Source organism: Streptopelia decaocto, assembly GCF_964273445.1.
Source record: "Streptopelia decaocto genome assembly, chromosome: 6".
Classification (NCBI taxonomy): domain Eukaryota; kingdom Metazoa; phylum Chordata; class Aves; order Columbiformes; family Columbidae; genus Streptopelia; species Streptopelia decaocto.
In genome coordinates, this window is record NC_138660.1 from 25100881 (window position 1) to 25128709 (window position 27829).

Below are 27829 nucleotides of genomic sequence, written 5' to 3' on the forward strand. Positions count from 1 at the left end.
TTGCCATAACGCAGTGTAACTGTTATTAAGTTGTGTACATCCGTGTACCGTCTAGTTCACAACTGGCTTTCGAGATTGTTTTTCTGATGTTGCTGTTGGAAGTGGCTGTTTCAGAATATTTGACTGCCGGTAACTAAATGGGTGAGAATATTAATGTCCAGCTGGCAGAAAAGATTCTGAATAGTGGGGTTGATTGATTTGTGAGGGGGACCCCTAGAAAACAAAGAGCTCCCACCAATAGTCATCACTATCTCCTCTACAAGAGCGCTGGTGGCACCTTCTTTCTCACTAAGGCTTCTTGTGACAGATCTCATTATTGTATTTCCTACATAATGTTTTAGATAATCCTGAAAGCTAATCTCGGGATAGCAAGAGAAAGATGTTATGAGTTGTATATATGTAGGAGGACTGTAGTAACTTATGCTTCTCCTAAAATTTGTGTAAAATTAGGAAAACAAATAACTTCGAGCTTAGGTATAAAATTAAGTGTAAAAAGTCATTAACAGATTATCTTGAAGGATGTTATTTAAAATCTAATCCAATCCTGAATGATGTGATTTTTCAATATGGAAAGCTGTGAGCTCTTTTACTGGAGCTGCTTGCTTAATTATAGATTAAAATGGTACTGTAAAAGGATTATAGAGTGTATGCGTGTGCTAAGAAAGGATCTACTAAATGTGTTGAGGTCTTTTTCTAGTCCCAGCTTCTTTTTGAAAGTACATGCTTAATTTTGGATGTTTTCTGCTGCATTTAAATGTGCCATGTGACATTGGGATGCATAGTGGGATGTTTTGAATGGATCACTGGATCATTTATTTAAATACATCTTTGCTCAGTAGGATTCTGAGTTGTCTTGTTCTTCTTTCTAGAGCGAAGAATTCAGTGCTGGACTGTCCTAAACGTTACTCGTGGCGCAGCTTCAGAGCGCAGCTTCATTTCTCTGATGTGAAGAGGAGGCGCGTGTGCAGTGAACCAAGAGGACATGGGCTTTCAGTGCACCTGGGAAAATGAGCAGGTATCAGCAGGTCTCGATGTTTAAACTCTAGTAACTCATCAGGAAGTTGAGAAGACGTGAAACAATAACACACTCGCTCCTGAACAGGGAGAGCACAAGCGCCAAAGGGTGTTTGCATAGACTGAGTTGCAGTTAATTTTACACTGTTTAGGTTTTTCAACTAGAATTCTGAAAGCATTGGAATCTCTTAATTCAGATGTATTGATTTTTCTGAGGCGATAACTTTGATATATTATTTTTTCTATTGTTATAAGTACTTCTTCATTGTACTTGTTCTGGATTGGCTGGACGACATAGACGTCCTCACAGGAATCCAGGCTGTAGCTGGAGTAGAGACACCAGCAAAGTTCCTGAAAATGTAGAGTGTTGTGGTTTATTTTGAAATCTGAGCAGGTTATAGGCTCAATAACATCAGAACTATATGTTTTTAACTATTTTTTTTGTTTTCAAGCAGCTGTTCATTTCTGGAATGTTGAATGTTTGTAATGTCAAATGGTTTTTCTTTACATTTGTATGATCTTTGTCATACGGAGATACTTCATGCAGAGAAAGCTACAGATGTGTAAGTTTTAGGAGGTGCCTGAGCCACCTCTGAATGGGATTGTAGGAAGATGTGAGATGGAGCTACATTTTGGGATTCACTTCTTAATATAAATTCAGTTCTTAATATAAAAGTTTTTAGCTGTTCTATGAGGAGTGGTGCGTTCTGTAGAGGCAGAGCATCCATATATTTAGACTCTAGCTGTCTCTCATTACAAGTTATAATTAAGGTGAAGTATTTTATTGAAGAATTAAATTCACCCTTGGTTTGAACCTGTTTTCGTCTCAATGAAAGCAATTAGTAGCATGAACTACCCTGTCCTTGCTCATCAGTGACAGTTTATTAGTTGCTTCATCAACACTGCTGCTTCTTATTTATCCTATTTTTTGCAGTTCATAGACAAGGCGCTCTATATGGGAGTGCTGTGTGCATAGTGGTGGTGGAATAGAGGTGGCTTAAGGACAGAAAATACGGCTTGTGAGGGACACTCTGACATTTAGTAGATGGCAGGTAGTGGGAGAGCAAGTGAACCAAGCAAACTTCTGATCATGTAGTCTGTAGCTGATGGTTTGATTGAGTTGGAGTATTAGGACATGGGCTTTTATCAGCCCTTTTGGTGAAGGCTATTTAATTTTTGCTTGTCCTTTAAGAACAGCTTGATGACTTCATTCACAAGTATTTGCACTTATTCAGCAAGTATTTGTTTTGCCATACGACATCTCCTGAGAGCGTCCTGCTTTGGGGGTGCCTTCTGTTATACATCATGCTATGTTGTCCAACAAGGCTCAAAATCACCACTGCTGAGAAGTTTAATGCTCTCAATCCAAATATTCTGGACCAAAAATCTGTTAATCGTGATTGCAACTATTTAAACATTTGTCATGACTTCATGAAGTGAGTAATTCCATGTCATGATACCTCAGAGATCAAAGGGGCTCTTCTAGGGGCTGCATTTAGCAGTGGGGGAACAGAAGTCTCTTGGGAGACAGAAGAAAAATGGGTAAACTCTGAAGGAGAAGCTGCCGATCGCTTCGTGACTGACGGGAGTCTGGGAGGTAGATGCTGAGCAGGTTTTATTTGTCTTGAGAATATTTACATAGGGTTGAACCGCTGTTCTTGAAGGAACTTGATCACAGGCAAGACTTAATATTAAACAGAGTGCCTTATTCTGGTAGTCTCTAACCTATAAATGCTTGAATTCTTCTGTCTTAATGGGCTTTCTGCAGGTTTTTTTGGTGGAAATCTGAATAATATTCCTCAGAGAGATTGTATAACAGAAGCAAGGTTGGAAAGATGTAATTCGGCAAGACCTTGTGCTGCAGAAGATCAGATGAATTTTTTCCCTTCTGGTCTTGCAGCAAAGCTTTCAGTACTGCGGTATCTTCATAGGAGAAGAGGCCTGAAAGGTTCCAAAAGATCATCTTGACCCTTTGCATCAAAGCATCATCACTATTGCTGGACAATTCTTGCGAGATGAATTTTTTCCCCTTTAGCTCCTAATATAGGAGGCAACGTGACTTCTTAGGCTGGTGCTTCTGTCACTGGGTGGACATTTGTGGCCCTGTCAGTGGGTAGAAGTTGCCTTGTTTGTGACAACACGATATTTGTAATTTGCGCTCGGTCTGTCTTTCTCTCTCCCCCAAATCCTTATCTACAGCACAGCTGCTCAGCACTTGTTTCTATATTTGTGCAGGTGGTTTTCTTCCTCTGAACAAAACTTGACCTTGGGGAATAGTACAGCATTTTTTAATCACTTCTCCAGTTTCATTAATTCCTCCCCCAAAAGCTTCCCTGTGCACGCTTTTTTTTTTTTTGTGAGAATATGCCTTTTTTGTGGGAGTAACAGAAATTATAGGACTTTTCTTTCCATATGGTGCTAATACTGAGACTTCGTTGTCAGGTCTCTCATTTTTTTGCAGGCTCCTAAGCTGGAAGGGGAAAAGTGACTGTAGCTCAGTTGGCTTTAAAAATGTCACTTATAACTGCTAATTATGCATACTTTTACTTTTTTGCAGTATTTCTCATTGCTGGCAATTCTATTAGAGTTAATTATCGTTATGGAAGACTTCATTTTGGCATGTTTTCTGGGAGAAACGTTATTTTGTGACTGTTTCCCTGAACAAACAGTTCTGTTTTTCTCACGGGGCCTCTGCTAAGGGTTTCTCCAAATGAGGAAAAAAAACAGCAAATAAGCAGATTTTCATCTCTTTAGCTGTATTACCCTACTCCTGGCTATCTGTATTTAGGCTGCCTTGCTGTTTGTTCCTCCTCCCCTTGATATTTTTACACCCCGTTGTCTGATTTCAACCACACGTTAGAGGTGGAGCTTTGAAGATAACAAAATTCCTCCAGGTTTCATACAAACAGGTGGGCAGTGTGGAAGGAGATAAGTGCAAGTGACCTGACCAGAGGAAAGGATCTGGCCATGACAACTGTAAATTTGGGAAGACGATTGTTCCCTTTCTGTGTTAACACCTGGAAAGTCCTTAATTAAAATCCATACCAGCCTCAGGCTTAAACAAGGGAAGGCATAATGCGTTTGTCTTGTTGTTGTCTTGTAGTGCATTCAGTGAGTTTTATTTTGAGTTCTTGGAGTGTTGCTAAAGGCAATACAAGGTTAAGCAAGTCATCATTTAGGCTTTTGTACTCCTACCCATCATATCTAGCAGAGCAGACTCAGAAAACCAACAAGCAACTGTATGGAAGGTGATTTTGCTGTAGGAAGGTTCACTTTGGCAATAGGAGTTGGTAGCACTTTCATCTGAAGACCATACAGTGGTGGCACAAGTGTCTGTGAATTTGTTTGTATAGCTTTTGGGTAGACACTTGATGTTACGGGTGGCTTTCTCTCTGGGTGTTGTGAATCTATGGGTTCATAGCCATCTCCAGCTCTCTGGCTGCATTTTAAGCAGACCTAAACCACCCCCAAACATCTCACCATGGCTCCCCGGCGATGCTGGTTTGTGGGCAGAGGCAGCTCTGATGTTTCTGCTCCAAGAAGGTCTCACATCTGGGAGATTCTGGTTAAAAGCCTGAAGATCTGATGAGTTAAGTGTATATATATATATATATTTTCTACCTTCATTCCTGTCACCTACCCCACCGCTGAAGATCAGGACATTCAGAAAAGGAATATATGCCTACGGGGTTGGATAGTGGATCAAAGATCTCATGGATTTTAGGCCTCGACAATAAAATCTGCCTCTAGCCATCTTATCCACGCAAATATTTACCCAGGCTTTCTCCTGTTAGAGAATCGTTTGCTCTTTCACTTCACCTGTTTATTCATCCAGGTAGAAAGTTTTCACAGCGGAGCCCCTCTTGTACCTCCGAGTGTGTGCCGAGTAGATTTATAAACAGCCTTATTGGTGTATAATTATGAAATCAGCCTTTGAGTCACTTTTGTCTCTTTTTTTGATTTCCTGCTTTTGCTAGGGGAATATGCCACAAGAAGCGTTTGGCATTTGCTTTGATTTTCTGGCCACCGTCAGAGATAGGACACTGGGACGGCTCCTTTCCAATCACTGGGATTTTTGCCCAAGTTCAACCTCAAGTTACCAAGGCCTCTAAATAGCAAACGTATGCTATTTTTGAATATTGGCATAATATTGTTATTCTCAGTCTTCTGTGATTTTACTAGTTTTCCAATTTATTAAAATCAAAGGTCATAGGATTGGAGAACTTGTTAAATTAGTATTTCAGGACTGGACTCAAATTAATACAACGTGCCAACTTGAAACGTTATGCCTAGCAGATGCTGTATAACATTCCTATTAGTTACTAATTGGCTTGAAAGTACTTAATTATCTTGTCTTCTTCGAATATGGTGAACAGATATTTTTTAAACACTTGTAGCTTTTCTTTTGCACCCATTGCACCCATTTCACGTGCTCTGTCTCCTAAGGGCTTAGTTACTCAGTTACTTGTACACCCTTTCAGAAATCCTGCTACCTGTGAACTTTACACTGTGGTCCCTTTTGAACTTTGGATTTTTAATATCTCATTGTACTTTGTACATTTTTCCCCTATTTTCGCATTAATACCAAACTAAACTTGAGCATCTGATACTTCACAGAGTTCCCTGCTTGGACCAGTGTTTTTGTCTAAATGAGAAGCAGGAAAATCATTTCTCTTTCTCAACTTATTTACCACCGACACATGAAAATAGCTGTGTCCTGGCTAGTGTTAAAATGTGGAACCGGTTGTAACCTGTTTTCTCATGCTGTTATTTGGCTACCAACATAATCTTGTAACGGCCGTCCGTTTTAGGCCAGCGATTGTTTTTTCTTTTTCAGAATGCGATAAGGTGGTTATGTTACATTAAATTTAGGACCTTTGTGTTTGAAAGTGTTAACCCGAGCTGTTGAAACAGATAAAATGGTGTGTTCTTGTGCCAAAGCAAGTCACGAGAGAAGAAAATCCTCAATTGTACGTGCAAGCTCTTTTCCTATGCTGGAGTCTTCCTGGGATTTTATTCCCACCTATTTTCCCTGCTTGCTTGTTTGTTTTAGTCACTGCGATTAACCCTTGGAAACCTCTTAAAATTACTTCCCTTTCTGTTTTGATTTTGACTTTTCTCACTCTATAGCCATTTTCCTTCTATTTCTTCCACTTCTTACACGCGGTGCTGTGCTCCCCCTTCTAGTTCCTGAATTTAGCCCTTTTTGTTTTAGAGAGTAAATTACCAGTTCTTGTTTCTGTTTTGAAATGGCCAGGGACATCTGGAAGCCGTTGTTTTCATCCCAGGGTGGGGACGAGAACTGGGGTTTGAATAATAATACTTAATACTTCTCTTCCCTCCACACAAGGTGGTATCAGTGGTGCTGGCTCACGTGGTAGCACGACATCTTTGCTTTCTAAACCCCGATCTGCATCACTGTTACATGCAGTCCCAGTTTATTTTGGGATGTTCCCCAGTTTCCATAAGGAAAAGTGGGATTCTCTCAAGATGTGCTCCACCAGAGTAAGTTTTGGGACGTGCTCTTTTGGCGTAATTGCTTCCTATTTGCTAGGAAGGTGGGTGGTGAAAATATGAAAATCCTGGCTCTTAATAATTGGGAGGCTACAAGTTTTTCAGAAGGACTTTTAGAAACCAAATTGATGAATTCTGTTAAACCAAGAAGGTGTAATTGCATAGTTACAGCCTAGATTTTCCTCCATACCTTGGCCTTAATTCCCTTTGCTCCTTTCCTCCTATTTTAAAGATGCAAAACTTGTGTTCTTCTCCCGTCCAGGTCCAATTTAATCATAAATGCCATTGCGTGCGTTCCCTGGGATATCGCCATCTCTTTAGGTGTCCAAAATGCTGCCCCGTGCCCTTGCATCTGGTACCGCAGAATTAAGCGTATTCACTGGCATGGGATTAAAAATGGAATGAAAATGGCTGGTAGGCTGCGATACACGGACGTCCTGCCCGCTGTTCCTTACAGACCTGCAAGTGCGAAACTGTGCGTGCTCCGGTTTTTGTTTCTGAACATCTCTGACGCTGTGAGCTTGCGTGCCCGCTGCTGGCAATATTTGATGCGAGTTGAATGCGTGATTTTGTTAGTCCTCCTATTTTCATTTTTTTGGTGCTTTTGCCTCACTAATCAAATACAAGCCTCCTATTGTTCTCCCCGCAGCTTCCTCCCAGTACGTGCTTATATTGAGTTATTTTTCATAGTAGCTCCCAGGGTTTGTCATCCCAAGAGAAGCCAGAGGGACGACAAACTCCTTTTCTGATTCACGTAACAGATGGCTGTCATTCGATACGCCGTTGTTACTCAAGCCGCGCGGAGGGGCAGAAACCCGCCGGAGCCACGACCCGAAGGCGTTGGAGGATGTCTTCCCCGCCGAACCGCAGCGCCGGCGATGCCATTTTATCCCGCAGCTTCGCTTTGCTTCGCTCCCCAACAAATTCCTTCCAGCCTCCCGTCTCTGCCCGCATGGCACGCTGGGCGCTGCGGTGCCCAGATCCGGATTGGCCGCCCCCCTGCTCCCCTGTGCCGGTGCGCAGCCCCGGCCGGCGCCGCCGAATCGCCAAACAGCCCCTTTTCCATCCATTCATGAATCCGTGACGTCAGCACGCTCCTGGGCTTCTTTGCAGCAGGCTGCGGGATCGGGGGGGTGGAATTTCCTTTTATTTTGCAACACTTCCTTTTATTTTTTTTTGCCTTCCATCTTTTTAAAACAAGAAAATGGAGCATCACATAGAGAACCTTAATCCTCGTGAGTATTTACATGAGAATGCCTTTTCTTTTTCGAAGCGCGTGTGCTTTTTGTGTGTGCTTAATGCTCAGCGTTGCCCTTTCGCCGTTTATTTCAGAAGGGCAGATGGATGTTGCGTTTGTGATGGGAAGGGGCTGACAAAATGATGCTGAGAGAAGGGAAGAGGGAACGTGAAGCCTTAATTTATCTGTCGGTGCTTGTAAATCCGATAGCTGGCCTGTCCTTTTGCTTGTCGGTGTGCTAGACATTTTTCAGCTGCAATTCTGCACGTTATCTCCCTGTGCCCCCCTTTTAAAGGGGAAGGGAACGGCAATGGAGAATGGGTATATATGGAATATAGAAGGAATTACAGAAGAATTACTAGAGATGGTATAAAGGAGCAGAATAGTATTTTTTTGCCCTCTAGGCAATTGTATTTTTTTTTTCCTTGTGGGCTAATCAAACAATTCTTCTATTGTGTTAGAGTAATAAATAATTTAATTTATTATTGAGATGAAGAAGAGATGTGTTTTTCTCTATCAACTGGGTAGGAATTTGTTCCTTTATTGTTGAAAATAGCAGTTTGAGCTGGCTCTGTGTGCTAAACACATGCTTTTTACCCCTCATTTTCCTACTAGATGTGGAAGCTGGGGTATTATTGCAGTTAAGGATACTGTTCACTGGGGCAAGATTTGTCATATTGATGCTTACCTGAATGGGCCATGATGTCATGTTTTCTCCCAATGAAATGAGTGGAGCGGCTCTTTTATTTTTGGTTTTTGGGGGCGGTTTAGGTACAGCAATAGCTCGGTCGCATCGAGCCACATGTCTCTCCTAAGGAAATGAAAAATTGGGTATTTTAGAAAGATGACATCAGGCCCCTGTGTTTGGATATACTGATTTTATCAATAGGCAGTCTGTTCAACAGAAGGAACTAAAGGAACCTATTCTGATGGATCATTTTGAGGGAGAAAATATTTGCAATAAAAACCAAGCGGATGAATGAAATGAGAGATTCAGCTGCTCTGACTGGCAAACGTGGGCACTTTCCACAGTAACCTCAGTGCGTGCAGCCACAGCCATCCTGGGACATCCCAGAGTGCGGAGGTTAAAGTTGTCATCGCTTTAAAAGTTTTTGTTACTACCCTTTTTGTTGCGTTCCCGAACATACGTGGGTTTTTGTTTCTAGAGACGACCCTTTGAACTGCTGTTTCTGTAGCAGACTTTGGCTGCGAAAAACAAATAAATCATTTTTGCTGTAGTGGCTTTTTTTGTTTGTTTGTTTTTGCTCTAACACCAGTTTTATTTCCTGTATTTTGGACCTCCGGTCTGATTCTTTGATCTGGAATGGTCCTGTCATTCCTATTTGTCTTTGTCCCTTGCTGCCTGATAGTCTGATTTATAGCTGGCATTCATTTTGACCCCTGTGCCTGGAGTTAGCAAGTAACGTTCAGCACAGAATACATGGTAGGGACTCTTAGTGCTTCTCAGCTAGAGGTGAACTTGCATTTAAAAATGCTTGGCTTGTTTTCTTCTGGTTGCATTTTTAACCTTCCTCTTTTGTCTCCTGTTGTAAAGATTTGCTAAGTGGCTTATCTCCAGTGGATCAGAAAATTGAGTAATGATTTATTTGCACATCTCTTCATAGGTAAGCCGTTTCATGATTAGTAGTTATTAAAATGTGGTTCTGCTCTAAGCAGTGGCAGGATAAGAAATGTTTTACAGTATTTCCTGTTTTCTTAGGACTTTTTTAACAGCAGATGTGAGACGGGGACTGATTAGGCTGGAGTTGTTCATGCCTGATACTCCTTCCAGGCTTTCTGCAGCTGAGGTGTGTGCAGTGGATTTCAAATAGTAGGACTTCTCAAAATGGCAGAGTTCTTTAAATAAAGCTTTCATACATAAATTAAAAATAAAAGGCTGGCATTGGTCAGATAAAGAGATTTAAAATTGGTGCAGGTTCCTCCTCCTTCACCCAAGCCTGGCTGTGCACTCAGCATTTAAACCAAGCTCCCACCTGCGACCCCGGGTTTGCAAGAAGGCGGCAGCAGTCTCAGTGATTTTACATCTTCCAGTGAGTTTCTCAGTCGTATTTGGATCAAAATGAGTGAGTTGAGGTCAATGTTCCCTCTGCAGAAGAGGCCGAAGCTCTCAGGGGTTGGTTTGGCACTTCAGCAAACCCTGGCCAGCTTATAGGACTTCTTATTTTTACCCCTTCTTGGCAAATGTGTCCCGCGCACGGGCTTTAGTCTTTTGTAGGCTGCTGGTTTTGTGACTTTACAGCGAATCACTCCCAAGTCTTGGGGAGCGAGGAGTAAACACTTCACCTAAAGCACACGCTGCTTTGGATTGAATAGCAAGTTGGCAGCTGCGGCAGAAATGCCGAGGTGGGCCGGGAGCAGCAACACTGGGTGTACTTACTCCCACCCCTATAAATACTCATCGTGCATGTTGACCTCTGTCCTCTTTCTCTGTTTACAACCTCAACCGAAAGTCGGTCGCTGGAGCGGGCTCAAAGGCATTAACAACAGTTGGGTGTAGGCCAGGGCGAAGAATAGATGTCTCTGGGTAAAGTACAGGGGTTTTATAGCCCTTGGGTGAAGCTGGAATTGTTTGTGCTGGTTCTTGTGGAGCAGTCGCTAGCTCAGCGCCAGGGGAGGAAGGAGAAAGGAAGGGCCGTGGGTGGGAGGCTGGGCTTTTTCCAGCCTAGTGGGCTTGAGGAACGGAGGTCTCTCTGTGTGGACATTTTCTTCATTCCTAGGATGCTTGTTCTTTCCTGTCCCCAGCCCATCGCTCCGTTACCTTCTGGAGGACACCAAGATCAGGAACGCAGCCTCTGGAGGGTCCTCTGCGGTTCTTCAGGCCGTGCCTGTGTGTAGCGTGTGCTGTCTTGGTCGCATTCCCATCGCGTCAAGCGCTAGCGGCCCAAGAGCAGGATCACACCTCTGGGATGTTGCTCTCACTCTGTCGGTAATACAGGCTTAGTAGAGGCTCCTGAGCAAGTCATCATGCTTGCTTCTGTTGAGGAGTAATCCTCTTTGCTCGTACATGCGTATGGTGCTTAGTAAATACAACTTAGTACTACTGTCGCTTCTCATCGGAGAGATTTCCAGCTGGATTTCAGGTGTTCCCTTCCCATCGGGTCCACGCACTCTGGTAATGTTGATAGAGGCCAAAGTGTCGCATGTACCCAGTAGTTTGTGGACTTTCAGTTGTTTAGTAACTTTAATACCGAGTATGAAGCATGTAAGCTGCTAGCGCTGAGAAGTTTCTGTGTATAACTCTTACATGTCAAGTGTGCTTTGCAAATACTGAATAATTCATATGTACTACAAAAATAAGAACAAGCATGGGAGTGAATTTACCTGAGACCGGTTTGATGCCTCACATGAATTAAAGTGAGGGTTTGATTCATTCACTGGATTCCTGAAAAGACAACTTTGATATTAATCTTCATCCTCAAAGACCTTTCAGCTATTAGTTAATCTTAACACTACTCCTTGGAGGAAAATACGATGTTTCAATTCTGCGAGTGGGGGAACTTAGAAGATACTGTTTGTTGGTAACGCTGGAACATTTTAATGGCTTCAGTGTGGCAATGTCAAAGAGTCTGTGAACTTGAATTTGAGTTTTTCCTGGGTTTTGTAGTTGTAGGATATTTGAATTTAAATCCTGTAATCTGTTATTGCTATTTAGTACTACAACATGAGGTAAGAAAGAAGCGTGGAATTCTGAAGGATGAGGAGGGAAAAGGAGCAGAGCCTGAAGTCTGTGACTGGGTTTTAAAGTTGATTCATACTATGAAGACAGCTGGAAAGATGAAAGAGAAGAGTGTAACTTAAGGTCATTTCTAAATTTCCATCTAAGACTAATTCCAATAGTAATTCAGTAATACAAAAGGCTAATCAGCATTTAGTCTGTCTTTTGTACCAGCTAAATGTTTTACAGCAGTATTGATGAGCCTGTGCTGGAGGGTATCAGTTGTCAATGAGATGTCAGAACGTTGTATATGAAATTTCTGGTGTTTAATGTATGCACGTAGCTCAAGACATGCAAACAACATGAGTGAGGGGAAAACAGAAGTAGCAATTAGGCATAAAAAGTTAAACCACTTTTTTGGGAAATGAAATGCTTGCAACATTATGGTCTGTGGTTTGCTACCCCCACCCCCCCGATAGATTATCCTTTCCTCCAAACCCGGGGGCCTGAGTTTAGGAGCACAGAGAGGGGCTGCTCCGCAGCGCAAATGTGTAGTACCATGATCCTGCAGCGGATATACGAGTCCTTATGCAACATCACCGATGTCCTATGGCATCAGATTATGCAATTTCTGAGCAGAAGAACGCAAAGCCCTGAGAGAACGCAGTAGCATTTTAGCAGATCCAAAAATACCTTCTACAGGATAGAGGAAGCGTTTATGTGTGTAGTGCTGGAAATACGCGGTTATGTAAGCTGCTTATTTCACAAGCTGCGCTTTGCAAAGCCGGCTAGCAGGTGAAACAGGAATCAATCTCGCCTTCGTTGGAGTCAATGGAGAGGTCTCCCTGAGTACAAGGGAGGGTGGATTTGCTTTTTGCCTTGTTCACAAAGGTGATTTTTTTTTTCTTTATTTGTTCTTCATGCCAAAAAAAAAAAAAAGAAAAAATAAGTGGATGCTTGATTTCTTTTTCCAAATCACTTCTTCCCCCACAAATCTGTGACCTTATGTTGAAGGAGTTCCTAGTTAAATATTTGTGCAGTGTTTGTGGAGGTAGAAGTTCATTCCTACGCTGGGAGCCGGTGCAGATGGACAAATTTCATGTTCTTTAGAGGTGAAGTAAGGCCTTGGGAATCATATTCGGTTTCTTTAGAGGGGTGAAGAGGATGTCAGACAAGGAGATGTGGTTGATCCATTGGAATTTTGGCAAGAATTCTTACCAGACTCTTAGAGAAACTAAACAGCTATAAAATAACAGGGACACCCTTCTCGCAGGCAAATGATTGGTGGAAGGATAAGAACTAAGAGTAGGGATAAATAGACAATAATGTTGAAACATTTTTTCTCTAAAAGGAGTTGTCATGCAGCTCTGCTTTGGGGATTGCGCTACTCGTACACTTTCTACCTTTTCTTGCCTTATCCAGATCATTTAGGAATATTCTGAAGCAAGAGGGGCCAGGGAAATAAGGTGTTCAGGGTAATAACCATGTAGTCCAGCTGCAGAGAGTACTGGAAGGCTCTGGTGAACTCGGATGATAAAACTGTCAGTCAAATTTAGGGTTGATTAAGGTGATATAGGAGAAATGGAAAAGATGGAGGGAGGTGATCAAAGACACAGAGCAGGTTTCATATGGTGAGTGAGAAGGTAGAGTGGGAATTGTTAGACTTGAAAAAGGACGTTGGAGCGGAGGATGGGAATAGTTCATAAAATCGCACATGAATAGGGTTCAGGTGTCGCTGAAACCATGAACAACCGGTTATTCAAAGAAAGGAATTAAATGAGAGAGGCAAAGCGAAGAATAGTTGGTGTTACCTTAGACAACAAACAGTTAAGCTGCAAAACTCCTTGCCACAGCATAGTGGCTGCCAAAGTGTTCTGGTTAAAAAAACCTCTTTGACGCATTTGCACAGGAAAAATACTTTGTGGGCTGTAGAATAGAAAAATACCACTGGAGGAGAGTCAGTGAGCTGCAGGTCGGGGAGCTGGGTGGGTTTGCTGCCCGCAGATCCTGCTCTTGGGCTTTGGAGGCGCTGGTGGACCTGACGTTCTGCTGGAGTCCAGGGGACACTTATTGCTGCTCTGACGGGCTGAGCTGAAGATCTAAGGTGCAGAGCGGCCCCCCAGCTGCTCTGTGCACAGAGCTCCAATTCAGGCAGCATGAATATTTCTTGGCTGGTATATCAAACTATTTTTGTCATTGTCAGAAAGGGTTCAGACCGGAAAGCTAGACAGAGTTCTCTTTCTCACTGAAACGGCGACAGAAAAAAAAGTATATTACAACCGTGAAATGACTTCTGCCAAAAACTGATGAGTCCCTGTTTCAGGACAGAGTGAATATATTGAATAAAGGCTAACTTAAATTAGCAGACACACCAATTCAAGCTTCTGGTTTGATAATACGAACGTAGCTGTATATATATATTTACACCCTTACCGTGCACATCTATGTTAAAATATTCAGTTAACATTTTAGAATGATCGTGATAGATTTGAACCCTAAGCAATTGCTCCTACATAGCTCGGGTGATGATCATGATGTTTGCAAAAGGTAGTTGGCCTGTGTTGTAGCATCCAATGATGAGAAATGAACTGTGAGTATATATTGTGGTTAGGAGGTATAGAAGTAGTGTAATAGTTATCTGACAGTGTAAAGCACAAAAAAGCCAGTGTTACAACACTCCGGCTTTACCGGATAAATCTGCTGTTTTCTTGTAGAGTAAGTTCAGGCACACGCAGAAATGTGTTTGGAGCTGTTGCAGTGACAGCCTCAAAATCTCAAGTGGGTCAGATGAAAAAATTTCCATCTGTTTTATCAGAAACGAACGGTGTTTTGGCAATGATGTAACTGTAGGGCGGGATCGTGGCCGAGCGTTCGTGCGGGCGCGAGATGGGACGCACTTTGTGGTGGGGAAGAAACATGGTGCCTTGAGGAGCCGTGTGTCTGGACAAAGGGCGATTGCTTAGAAAAAGCCAAGCTTTTACCTTGGGCTGCTCCATAGTTAAAGATTAGCCTATAACGTAGGCTGGACTGCACTGAGTTAATATGGGTTAGCTTAATAGTGTAGTTTCTTTTTTTGAAAACCTAACCAGATAGAGGTGTTTGTGGTTGGTTTTTCTGTTGGGTTGGTTTGTTTTCAGCCGCAGAGCAATACTGTGTGGATCTTCGCGATATGTTCATTTGCAATTCCTTCCTCTGAATAATGTGTCTTCAAAACCCCTGAAAACAAAGAGATCGTGTTTTGATGGTGTGTAACTCATTCTCTGTCAATAAATCTGCTATTACAGTTTGTGTTCAAAACAACTATGCAGAACACAAACATATATTCCCAGTCATGTCAAACCATAAAAGTGCAGTGTAAGAGGAGTATCTGATCCACTCAGACAGCTTTTCCCTCACCAGGAGACCAGGAAGAGAATAAGTTTGTTGGAATCGTGTGTAATAAAATTGTGCGATTCCAAAGCCCGAAGGTCAGAAGTGATAGTGCCAGCTCAGCAGCTCCCGGCGCTTCTTTCCTCTGCTGAAGTTGTACAGTGTGGAATGGCAAAGGATGGGAGAGGACTGTGTATCAACCTCTTGTCCAAATTCCATGTAGAAATTGAGAGATAATCACAAGGGATGTGAGAGCTCAGCTGCAAGATACGCATAGTAAGATAACTATACTTTATAAGCATGCTTTTTTCTTCTTTTTGTTAGATTCTGGGATGTTTTAAAGAACTGTTCCAAGCCAGGAGTATTGTGCTAGTCCAGAGACGATACACATAAATTGCAGCACTATTCTCAGTGTAGTTACCTTGCTGTACCTAATGCAGCCAGAAGGAAATCACTGAGAACCAGGAAAAAAACAAGGGAACTCCAGGGTTTGAATGTAAGGAGTGATATGGACAGGAATCTCTTCTGGCCTTGATATTTGCCGTGTATCCACTGGCTGGTTTCTGCCAGCTGCTCGTTTCTCCGCCTTTAAACATGGGTCAGACTGCTGCTTTTATTTCCTTTGTATATTGGAAGTGCAAGCATAGAATATGCCTGACTGGGTAATATAGAAAATAATGCTTCAAGGAAGCTAATTTAATATTACTGGATATTTGTGCTGTTTGGAAACCGAGCAGCGACCGCTCTGTACTGTTGTAGCCTTTACAGTATAGTAATGTTTTATTTGTGTGCTGTGATTTGCTTCTCTAGAAGAGGAGACTCCTCCACTACGGTCCATGCAAGACACTTGTTTAGCTCCACCACGTCTTCAGACCTGAGCCTCACATTTCCTTATAGACGTAAAATAAATCTGTGAACTGCAGGGTGCATGAACTCATCAAAATAGTTCAAATCGGAGGGTCTGCCTTGGAGTCTGCTTTTGTGGAAGCACTTTGTGAAATGGGAGTATCTTAAATGTGCACACAATCCCCCTGCACACAGGGCTTCCCGCTTTTGAGGTGAACATTGCTCCAGCAGAAGCATCGCTCAGGTGAAAACAGAATGGCCCTTGACTGTGCTCTTCACTATAGGAGTTAAGGAGGCACATATAGATCATAAACACCCCAAACGGCAAACAGGTTAAATATAATGAAACTTTAAGCTTTCAAGAAAATGTTTGCATTGAATGAAACTAAGATTTCTTTTATTGGGAAGAGTTCAACATGAAAAATCGCAGCCCAATCTTGGTGCTCTGACCAAAAGAAGAGGGGAGGCATGATGATAAAGCTTGAAACATGCTCTTCAGGCCTTGTTTGAGGAGATCGAGGTCGAAGGCAACCTAATTTGTCTGTGTTCAATCAAATTTTGCTGAGGGAAGAGGGTGCACGTTGCAGAATTTACGGTAATATAAGAGAATTCTAGAAATTAATTTCCCCAACAAGTCAGCATCGATGCATTGTGGTATTAAGCGACTTCTATTCCCCACCAATGTATCTGGACCACTTCAAGTTGTTTGAAAATAATCATGCTCTCAAAACCATGAATTCACTACACCTCCGAAAAATCAGGCTGCTTATGTAAGTACCTAAATAAGGCTGTATGATGCCAGTTTGAAAATAGTTTTGTAACTTTTGCGTGCCTCCTCTCCCCATGAAGCAGATACAGCGGCATACGAGACGGCAGGGAGAAGGCGATTTGATTTGATAGAACAGACCAAACGTCCCCAAATCGGGGGGTTTCCAAGCTGTGTAGTGAATCCCGGCGGCAGGTAGGAGGGAGCTTGGTCCTGATGCATTCCAGCCAATGTGCCTGTGCTTCTGCCATCAGCCTGCTATACAGCGCAGAAAACGCACACAGCTTGCCCGAACTCCATCAGAAAAAGAGATTCTTTGTGTAGAAACTAGGAAAATGTACAGGAAAAGCTGTTCTTTCTCTGTTAAATCTTACATGATCATGTACGAGGTTCTTAGGGACATGGTTTAGTGCTGGAGTTGAGTTATGGTTGGGCTCGATGATCTTGTGAAATGGTTCTGTGATTGTGAAGTCAGAAAACTATGTAGAAAAAAACACAAGCCTTTATTAGATCGTGTATTTTGAGAGTTGTGTACCAGCAAAATAACTTTGTTCTCCAAGTCCAATTTAATCCTTAATGCACTTCCCATTGTTTAAATTTGAGATGCTGTTGGGATGCTGTTACCCCAAATCATATTTTGGTTCTTACTCTAGGCTTCCTTGCAGGGGAAACTGGCTGACGTTGTATTTGCATCTCTTACTACACTGTGTAATGACAAGCAGACTCCTCTGTAGGAATGCTGCTCACGGTTCGCTCTGTCTCTCTTGTCCCTTTGGAAATGAGCAGGGGCAACGCACAGGAGGGATGAATTGTAGTTGGTTTGCTATTTTTCTGAAATTCTGTTCAGGTCTGAAACTTGTTCCTTTTTTCCTTTATATTGACAACAAAATCTGTGTTCATATGACTGCTACTAGTAGTAGGAACCATACTCCTGCGGTCGCTGGGGGATCAGTCGCTGTAACGCTGGTCACAGGCGGGTCAGGAGTAACCAGCTTGAGCTTCCCGGACAAGTCTGATTCAGCTCCTTTAGTAGCATGGACTGTACTGCAATTTTTGCCTCACTTATTTTGCTTTTTCTTTTTAAAGAATGAAGTTTGCAGCCTATACGTCGTTCCCCATGTGATCAGGCAGAAATACAGGAAGGTAAACCAGGCTTCTGGCTGTTCCCATGTGGAGAGGGACCCAAGCCCAGGAGGCTGAAGGTCTGATCTCCAATGACCTCGTCTTGAGAAGCCGAGCTGTTCCCCGTTGATTGGCTCTGTGCAGCCTGACCACCTCTTTCTTCCTCCCTGGGGCTGTTTGCGGAGCCCGGGACTTTGCACCCAATGTGACTGATCTTTTTAACACAGTAGTTTCTGTTAATGCCATTTATCTTTTTCCCCCCTCTTCAGCCTTCCCTTCCTGCAGAGGGGAAACAGAGCAGCGGGACAAGGTGCTTGTGGAAGGAGGGAGATTATACAGTTCCTGTGGAGCTCCATAAGTCTTAGTTGTTTATTAGGGTGACATCTACATGGTTAGAGAATGTAACGTGTCTTGCTAGGTTGAACTTGGCAGCATTAAACTGGGGCTCTGATTGTCCCTTGGTGGGCTTGGTGTTCCTGTGTCACTGTGCTTCAGTTCTTTACATCTTGTCTCAAGGGTTTGCAGAGGAATCCAGAGTTTGTGGGCAGTTCCAGATGCAGAGACTGGGCTCAGACCTTACCTGAGTGGGGAAACACCTGGAGCTCAGCTTCAGCCTGATAAATGCTATAGGAACCATGAAGAAACTGCTTTTTGCTGCCGAGAGTCTTTCAGGGTTTTGGCCTTCAGGCTTTTGTTTAAAATTTGTGGTGTTTGTTTCCCTGGCAATTCCTGTAGTAGGTTACTGAGAGTGGAGTTTCTGTTGGAATAATTTATTTGCTTCTTTTAGGGCAGTAATTGTTTACTAAGTATCAGCAGTTGTCTGGAATGTCTGGTTAATTATCAGCTCGCCTCTGTGAAAGTGCACGTAGTGAAAACACTTAAATAAAAATTTGAAAGTTGTTCACTTTCCTCTCGTTTCAGGTACTGGGTCCCCGTGTCACATCTGAATCATGTTGTACTAATTCTCTAAGTACCGACTCAGACCATCTCCTTGATGCACACTCACGGCATCATGGCCAGCACTCAGGAGCGCCTGAGCTTGTCTTCCTCTCCAAACTCGATGGGTAAAGCTTTCTGTGAAGATAAAGACTTCAGCAGGTTACACGATGAACCTACTGGGAACCACCTGTCCCCCGAGCTCATAGAGGACGTGCGCGAGAAGGGCTTGCTGCAGACGGACCTCATGGAGAATGCGAGCAGCCCGGTGACGGCCGCCGTGCTGACCAGCATCAGCGAGGACTCCAGGGACCAGTTTGAGAACAGCGTGCTGCAGCTGCGGGAGCAGGACGAGTCGGAAACAGCCATTCCTCAGGGCAACAGGAGCGCTATGGACGGGGAGAGCAACGGCGGGGCGGACGACGTTAAAGTCCAGTTCAACCGGTCGGGCAGCGGGAGCGGTGGGTTTCTTGAGGGACTTTTCGGTTGTCTGAGGCCTGTGTGGAACATCATAGGCAAGGCTTACTCCACAGACTACAAACTGCAGCAGCAAGGTGAGTAGGGAAGCAGACTTTTAATGCTTTTTCCCAGCTTTCCATGTGACCGTTCTTGTCTTGTGCAGCCCTTTTGTGAGTTTGCAGAGAGAAATGTTGGAGCACAGGTCTTACGAGGAGTGGCTGAGGGACCTGGGGGGTTCAGCTGGAGAACAGGAGCTGAGGGGAGACCTTCTGATCTCTGAACTGCCTGAAAGGAGCTTGGAGCATGGAGGGTGTTGGCCTCTTCTCCCAAGTAGCAAGTGACAGGACAAGAGGAAATGGTCTCAAGTTGCACCAGGGAAGGTTTAGATTGAATATTAGGAAAAAATTCTTCATGGAAAGGGTTGTCAGGTGTTGAAACAGGCTGCCCAGGGCAGTGATGGAGTCACCATCCCTGGGGGTGTTTAAAAGGCATTTAGACGAGGTTCTTAGGGACATGGGTTAGTGGTAGGGTTGGGTTATGGTTGGACTCGATGATCCTGAGGGGCTCTTCCAACCACTATGATTCTGTGATAATATGATAAATCCTGCACTGTACAGCCAACTGCTGTCATTTGTGGTGCAGTCAAGAGTCGGAAAGAATTGTGTTGAACACATGGATTGTACCAGCTACTTCACCTCTGCATTTTCATCATGCCAGATGAAAAACACTGACAAGCATTTCTGCTCCTGCATGTGGGTGTGAAGGTTGTCTCCAGTTGGCCACCAAAGAGCAGTACTATTGCTTCTCTATGCGCAGACTACATGTACTTTTATGTCGTCTTGTTTAGGAGTAATTTTATGTTTCCAGAAACATGTCCTTTAGCGTTTATAGCTTTTTCATTTAGATATATAGCTGCGTAAACGTCTAAGAGTGTGTGTGCATATAAATAGTTGTGGGTGTGTGTATAACTATAAATATATATATAAAATATGTTGTTTGGGAATAAGTAATGTCCCAGTCAGTCACATACACGTGTATTTAGGAGTTACTGGAAGCTGAAGAGCAGAACATGCTCTGCCTTTGGTGTCCAGTTTCTCCCCTAGCACAGGGGAGGTGGCAGATGGGAACAGACCAAACTGTCACTAGAATGAATGAGCTGAAATGGTTGAGGATTATTGAAAATGGGAACAGCCCGGCCAGCCTACCATACCGTGGGGTACAGGTCTCCTGTACTGCTGTGATCACGACTCCGTATCAATCAAAATGTAAATTATAAGATATGCGGACAGAAATCCCATCTGAGAGGTTCATATTTAAACCTCAAGGTTGGGTTGGGGAACAGTTCCTAATCCAAGGGAATAGAGCTGTTCGGTAACATGTTGGGTGAATCAAATAATCTCAGTCCTCCTTCCTCAGATCAGGTGTTTCCAGGTCAGGGCTCTGAGCAGGGAAAGGCTCCTGCATTTTGGAATGGCAGGTGTCTTCCTGAGCCTCTTATCCATCAGACCTGTGTGCTCAGCAAGGGCTTACTTAGATTTGAAATCCTTTGGTTCTAAGTTTTGTCAGCATCGTAAACTCGGTATGTCACACGTGATCAAGTCTATAATAAGAAAAGGTGACTGAAAATTCCTTGGAGAATTAACACCATTGGGGTGATTGCACCATGGTGTCAGTATGTCTGTGTTACGCTGCTTTGGTTTGGGTGCTCAGTGTTTTTAAGCAAAGCCGGAACTTCCCGAGGAAAGGACACGGCTGCGCTTACATCGGCAGCTCCCGGCAATGCTGTGACTGTCCCACACAAACGCCGCTTTACCAGGTGAGACTTGTCAGCGCCCAGAGCTGCGGAGCCAGCACGTGCTGCCAGGAAAACTACCTGTGAGGCCAAGAGATCATATTTTGCATATAACTGGGACGGCAGATGCGTTGGAGACCGAGGTTTAATATGTGCTTTGATGGCCCACGGGGGATGCTTTCTTTTGTGTGAAAGTCGCTAATGAAAATGAGCAGCTGAGCGCGTTGCTGTGTTTGTGGGGCGCACATAGAGCTCCTCGCCGTATGCACAGAAGTGTCACGCTGTTCTCATTGTCACGAGCACGTTCGGAGCTGTAGATTCACGGACGCTTTGCAGTTTGCTGTTGGCATGAGGCCCTTCCTGAAAGGGCAACTTTGAAATGGCTACAGATGTGGTTAAGACTGAAGATTAATCGTGATCTGTCTCTGCTGGCCTGTCTGGTTTAGCTGCATCGTCAATGTCTTCACAGTCAAAAAGGAGAGTGAAAAGAAAACAAATATTTTCTTTCCTCTGGAGCTGATCACCTGGTCAGATCTCTGATGGTAGTAGCATGCTTCTGTTACTCAAGGATAAACCCTTTTAAACTGCTTCTGTGCTAAAACTTGAGGATTTTGTCAGAATATTCACATTCTGTTTTCCAGATGATCTCATTCTTGCTTCTTGCTACAAGAAAATCTTCTTTGTGTGCATTTCATCAGCTACATAGGAGCCAGCAGTTTAGTAATGCTGTAGGTGATTGCTTTTCTTTTTACTCTCTTTTAGCAAGAGCGCAGAGGGTGCAAGGTTTGTGTTTGCAATGCGTTTGGAGAAGACAGTCTGAGGAAATGTCCCTGGCTCCTCCAGCAGTAAAGAGAAGCTTGTGGTGGCCTTTTAATCCTGGGAGCTTATTTACAGCTTTGAGCTTGTGCCACAGATCTGTGCAGATGATTTCCCCCCGCCCCCCTCTTTATGAAACACCTACTTGACGCCTGATCCAGGAGCAATCAACAACAGGAATAGGAGTCCGGTTGGGACCTGTAGCCCCAGGGGACTTCACGTTGCCTGTGGATGCTGCTCATATGCTGCTTGACTCCTAAAATCACTCCTGACTATGTTTTTCCAGTTGTTTGCACTGATTTCTAAAAGCTGTTGAGTGCTTATAGGGAGATTCTTAGTTCTTTAATTTACATCTGCCAGTTGCTTCATTTGGGTCATTGTGGCTATAGCACTTTATAGTAAGACTTGTTTGTGTTTTCTGTGGACTCATTTGCCTCCTGAGCCATTTCCTTTGGATTAAGAATCTGTCTTCAGGCGCTGCTTTCACCTTCCCTTTCACAAGTTACGTGTTTAACGTCAACACACGCATTTTTGTGTAAACCTTGAGAGTAAGGTGCTCTGCAAAGTGTGCTTGTGTGTTTGGGTTTTTTGCAAACCAGAGACGCTTCTTGTCACAATGCCAATGCTGGCGAGCGGCCAGCGCTGGCAAACAGCAAAAATTTGCCTCAAATAGATTGACTCAGTGGCTCAGGCTGCTCCTGTGTTTCTTCCCCACGGGAAACAGATTCCCATCATTCTGCTCAAATGGTTCTTAATCACCTTAGAAACGCAAGCTCTTGCGTAATTCCTGCTGCTATTACGCTTTAATTTGTTTAGGGGAAGCGGCCCACAGGTTCCTCTAGGCCCTAAAGAGTCTGGAATCCAAAATTCTCCATCCCGATAGGAGATAACCTCATCTCTCTGCTGCTGCAAGCCCTGGAGCCCGGGCAACCTCAAGGGATGCTTGGCCGAGCAATGTTCACAAGCTTATTGAACAAGGTACCGTTGAGTCTTGATCAGTGTGTCCAGCTGTATCTTCTAGTCACCATGTTAGTTTTCTGGATGGGCACTTTGACTTATTCATCATAGCCACATACCCAAGTTTGTGCAGCTGGTTTATTTAATTGTTTTTTCTGTTTCAAGCTGTCGGTTGAGATGACAGAGATCTCAGCATCGCGTCTCGCGTGGTGCATTTCTCATTGTACCCGCTGTGTGGATGTGCCGTGGCCGGGACAGCCGGAATTCACCGTTCTTTGCTTCAGGGTGTTGTGGGCTGTTCGGATGGGTCCGGGAGGGCTTTACAACGTGCTCCAGGTGATGGCCATGGTCTCAGCTTCTAGCTGTGTTCAGCTGGCGGTGCGTTGAGTCTTCCCTTTTCCAGCCTTGCTTGTTGCCCCTCTAATTGTGTGATACTGACCCTTCCCAGCTTGGTGGCCTCAGGCTGGTCCCAGGGAGCCATAGGCAGCACATACACTGGGTAATTTAGATGTATTGTTTAATCAGCGGCTTTGGGTTGTAGTAGAAAATGCAGGTTCGCACCACTACTGCTGACAAACCCTGGTTTTCACTGTAGTCCAGCGCTTTTCTCCACCGGCAGCATTGGGAAGCTTTTCAGTCCTTGCTATGTCTTGGGAGCCAAACGAATTGCTGATGGCCTCTTGACATATAGCATTTTTGTCTGACTGTTGCATTCTACATTATATATGGTTTGGCTCTTTGTTCTTGAAACTCCCAGATGCTTCAGTGATTGTTGCTACACTGAAATATGTTCCCTGCACCGTGCCCTTAGTGACCAGGGTGCGAGTGGGATGTGGGGAAGGATCTTTCTTACCAAATAAACACGAGGTGACTTGCATCAAATACCAGTCATAAGTATTGTGACAAAAAATTGCTCAAGTTGTTTAGTGAAGAATAACACTTATCATTTTAAAATACTTGAGTGTCCTGTGGTTGAGATAGTGGTCACAGCATTTCTTACTTTGGTTTCTATTAGTTTCTTACATGGACAGGCATTTCTGGCTTTAATATTAAAGGACACGTTTGCTGGTAGGCAGTATGAGCTTCGTGGTGCCATAGCGTTCTTGGAAATTGAGGGTAGGGATCATCCATGGAAAACCCATGGTTGCTGGGTTTCCTTGGTTATAATGCATTTCAGTTGTGCTGTCTTAATATTTTTGTACAATGTAAGGTTGTACGCGGATATATCAGTATGAAAAACAGACTCGTGCAAAGAAACGTGCTTAGGGTTGAACTTTGCCCTGCGGAGTTGAGGGAAATTCTTGTGATGTTGTTGGTTTTGTTTGGTTGGTGAGCAGAAAGATTTGAGTCAGAATCTGTCCAGACGCAGTTTGGGCACATAAGTTTCCTTTTGGTGAATCTAAAATGGGCACTTTTGCATAATCCCCGTTGATGAAATGAGGAGACACATTTTGTAGTGATCGGAAATAGGGACCTGCACAGGCATGACTTCCTTTTATTTCAGAAATCAATTCAGAAATCACCCCTCGGGCAGCATCCCTACACTGTGCATGCGGGTACCTAAGAGGAGGAATCCCCTAAGATTTTTTTTTTTTTTGCCTGTTTGACACTGATACACACAATATTGTTGTGGGAAAGACCTGTTTCTGTGACCGGTGCTGGTGGTTAGTGTGCTTTGTGTTGGGTAACTTAGTGGTTGCTGGTCTGTTTTACAAGCTGCCACCTCTGACATTGCTTTGTATTTTCTATTTTAAAAGGGAAAAACCCCTCTATATATATTTTTTGTCAATGTTTTTTCAATGTAGTCATGTAGTTTATAAGAGATACCATCATGATTTGATATTGGAGTTGAGGCCCTGCTCCCTAAATTGCCCGTCCCGTGTCCCTGGGATGTCCAGTTGTCACCTACCAAGTGTCAGTGGCTCCTATGGGGGGTGGGCCAGGCTGCTGAGCTCTGCCGAAAAGCAGCTGCGAGGATGGAAAGAACAGTCTGGAGGTGACAGTGCTGTGGGGAGATGCCATCTGCACCCCCAGAAAAGTCCACATTGGGATGCAAGCGAGATGGCAGGTGCTGTCGTCTTGCGGCACAATATTTTTGTGGTCTGAATCTTTTCTTTCATCACAGATACGTGGGAGGTGCCGTTCGAGGAAATCTCGGAGCTGCAGTGGCTGGGCAGCGGCGCGCAGGGAGCCGTGTTCCTGGGCAAGTTCCGCGCCGAGGAGGTGGCCATCAAGAAAGTGAGGGATCAGAACGAAACCGACATCAAGCACCTGCGGAAGCTCAAGCACCCAAACATCATCGCCTTCAAGTAGGTTGCGAAACTCGTTAAAAACATACCTTGATCCAGGAAAGAGCCTGTCACAGAGGCACCCCGAAGTTTTAGGTGGACAAGTTCCAAAACAGACTTTATTCTGGCTGGAAAAGTGCAGTCAATAAACCAACTAGAAACAGGGTTTATACAATTAGTTAGTACTCTGACAACATAAAATACAGGTTCCGATATGTCAAGGGTTTTGATTGCGGGGTGACAATAAAACCGTGGCAGATGTATTGTTAACACCCTCTTCCCCCACTTCCCCCTTCAGCCCCTTCCTCTCCCCCTTTCCCACTAAGGACGGGCAATTGGGAGGAAAAGGAGGACAGAGAGAGGAGAGTTGGAAAAATTAAAAATGTTTTACTAATGCTACTGATAAAATAGAGAAAAATAATGCAAACTATACAAACCCAATCTTGAAAGTCTGAGCAACTGCAGAGCCGACACTCAAAGTCCTGGACTGGACTCTGCAGCCAACCGGAGCTGGATTCAGTCTGTCACTGGCCTCAGTTCGCAGGGACGACTCTCAAGGTCCTCTCCTAATGTCGGCCATAAGGAAAAGGGAAAAAGGGACGAGATCCTCATGATCTCCCACTTTTATATGGAAGTATTCATGTAAATGGGATGTTATACTCAGCTGGACAGTTTCTTGGTCACCTGTTTCTCGTTGCCCCTCTGGCGAGATGTGAATCTGTCCTTATCAATAACTTTGCATTCCATTGCTATGTTTACCAAAACATGTGTCTGGTTCTCCAGGAAAATGCAGCTGATATGAAGCTTTAGCTAACAGGCAAATTCACTAAAAGAGAAACTTGTTTTTAACAAAACCTGGACAGGATATCAGTTGAGGAGATTATTGGGGTACAGCAAAATAAGAATAATGAGGATCCACAGTGTGCATGCACACACTCATAAAAAACAAAACCAGAGCCCTCTGACTCCAGGGTACCCACAAGAAATAATCACTCGCCTGGGTTAGGCGAGGGCTCATTCAAGGATATATCCAGTAAATAACCACTCAACAAACGAGGAGATGAGGTGTTCTCAATCCTGGAAAGTCTCCTTAGACAGCATCCCAGTCTAAGGGGAGGGCTCCAGTTCACAGACCTGCTGCTCCGAGAAGACCACTCCAAGGGGGCCTTTGGTGGGAACCCCGTTTTGTAGCCTGGTCAGATGTGACTGTGGGCATTACAACGTGGTCCGGAAGCTTTGCAGCTACTCTGGGCACCTCCTGTGCTAATGACCCCGTCAATTGACTCATGGTCCCGTTACCCACCATCTGGTGGAGGTGAAATCACCCTGACCCAGGGTAGGGGAGGATGTGACTATCAGCACCTTGGTACCACCCTGGTGCGTACGTGGGGACAGGCACAGTGGGGCACAAAAGGTGCTAAAAGAGCTGTCAAGGGGCAGATCTCAAGGGGATGTGCAGCTGCCACAGAGCCGTTCATTTATGTCCCCTAGCCAAGGTTTTAACATGCTGTCTGTATGACAAAATGGGCGGGCATCCTTCCTTTTAAAATGAGGCTCCTCCTGCCCAAAGCATGCAGGACACATGCCCTGTTTGGGAGAGAGAGCCTTGCGCTGGCACAGTAAATATTAATAGGTTACTCTCCCTGTTGAGAATCACTCTGGGACTTTGGGTCTCCTGATCCTCACCAGCCACGTGTTTCCTCTGCCAGGGGAGTTTGCACGCAAGCCCCGTGCTACTGCATCATCATGGAGTACTGTGCGCACGGGCAGCTCTACGAAGTGCTGCGAGCGGGGCGGAAAGTCACCCCGCGGCTGCTGGTGGACTGGTCCACCGGGATTGCCAGTGGCATGAATTACCTGCACCTTCACAAAATCATCCATCGCGACCTCAAGTCACCAAAGTGAGTCTCTAGCTACTTAAACATTGTGGTGGTCTGTCGTTTTTCCTTGAGGAATAGTTTAAAGTTGGGTCAAAAGCAGCATTGTAGCCTCATCTAGGTGTTGCAGCCTCATCTGGGTGTAGCTGTTCCAGCAGGGGAATTGGACTAGATCTTTTGAGGTCCCTTCCAATCCCTGACATTCTGGTGATTCTGTGATTATCTTTTTTTCAAGGTGAAGCTCTCAACATTCACTCTCAAAAGTAATGGGAGTGAAACTAATGACACTTATTGGCACTCCCCTCCAGTGCTGCAATTCAACAAGACTGGAAATTTTACCAGTACCTTACATGAGAAATTGCAGCCAGGAGATATTTCTAATGATGTGATGGTGTCTGGTCCTTTTCGAAAGTTAAATATTCTGTTGCTTTCTCCTTTTTTATTTTTCCTTCTTGCTTATTCTTTTGTTATCTCCCTGGTTTTCTGGAATATGTCTTTCTCATTTCTCTGTTGCTTTCTGACTAAAACTATGTGACTGTTTATATTCTTATTCCCTAGATGTTTATCATTATTAGCCTGTGACATGACATGAGTGCTAGAGTTGGGTTATGGTTGGACTTGATGATCCTGAGGGTCTCCTCCAGCCAAAATGATCCTACGATTCTATGATTCCATGACTGTGACTGCCTTAAGATAATAGTTTTAGAAATGCATTTGAGGCAAAAAACCACAGCCACCCCAAAGAAAGAGTGTGCTTTCATTGGCAAAAATACATAATCTTTCTTCTTGTGCTGCAGTTGTGAATAGTGTGGCCTCCACTGTTTGTGTTGATTAAGAAGGGATTTACTCCCAGTGGTTGTTGTGGTACAAGAAACGTTGCAAAATGCTAATTTCTTTATTTTTTTTTCTCCTTCCAGTGTTTTAGTTACACACACAGATGCAGTAAAAATTTCAGATTTTGGTACATCTAAAGAGCTCAGCGATAAAAGTACCAAAATGTCTTTTGCGGGAACTGTGGCTTGGATGGCCCCGGAGGTGATACGCAATGAGCCTGTCTCTGAAAAGGTGGATATCTGGTGAGTAGTATTAACGTTTAAGTATCTTCACCTTCTGTTTAACCGCTTGTTTTCCCAGCGCTTCCATATTCGTCTCTCTCTTCT

General features: G+C 43.9%; 1 protein-coding gene across 5 annotated transcripts in view; it reads left to right on the plus strand.

Annotated features, from left to right (window-relative positions):
* The window catches only part of MAP3K13 (mitogen-activated protein kinase kinase kinase 13), a 65610-nt gene that overhangs the window by 23108 nt on the left and 14673 nt on the right, over window positions 1–27829 (plus strand). For 4 of the 5 annotated variants that reach the window (XM_082056310.1, XM_082056308.1, XM_082056312.1 and 1 more), the window contains 5 exons: window positions 870–1015; window positions 18466–19034; window positions 24630–24813; window positions 26502–26693; window positions 27587–27745. In XM_082056310.1, coding sequence (XP_081912436.1) covers window positions 18539–19034; window positions 24630–24813; window positions 26502–26693; window positions 27587–27745 — 1031 coding nt within the window. In that variant the 5' untranslated portion in view covers window positions 870–1015; window positions 18466–18538. The remainder of the gene's footprint in view (window positions 1–869; window positions 1016–18465; window positions 19035–24629; window positions 24814–26501; window positions 26694–27586; window positions 27746–27829) is intronic. The other variant, XM_082056311.1, reaches the window with a different exon arrangement.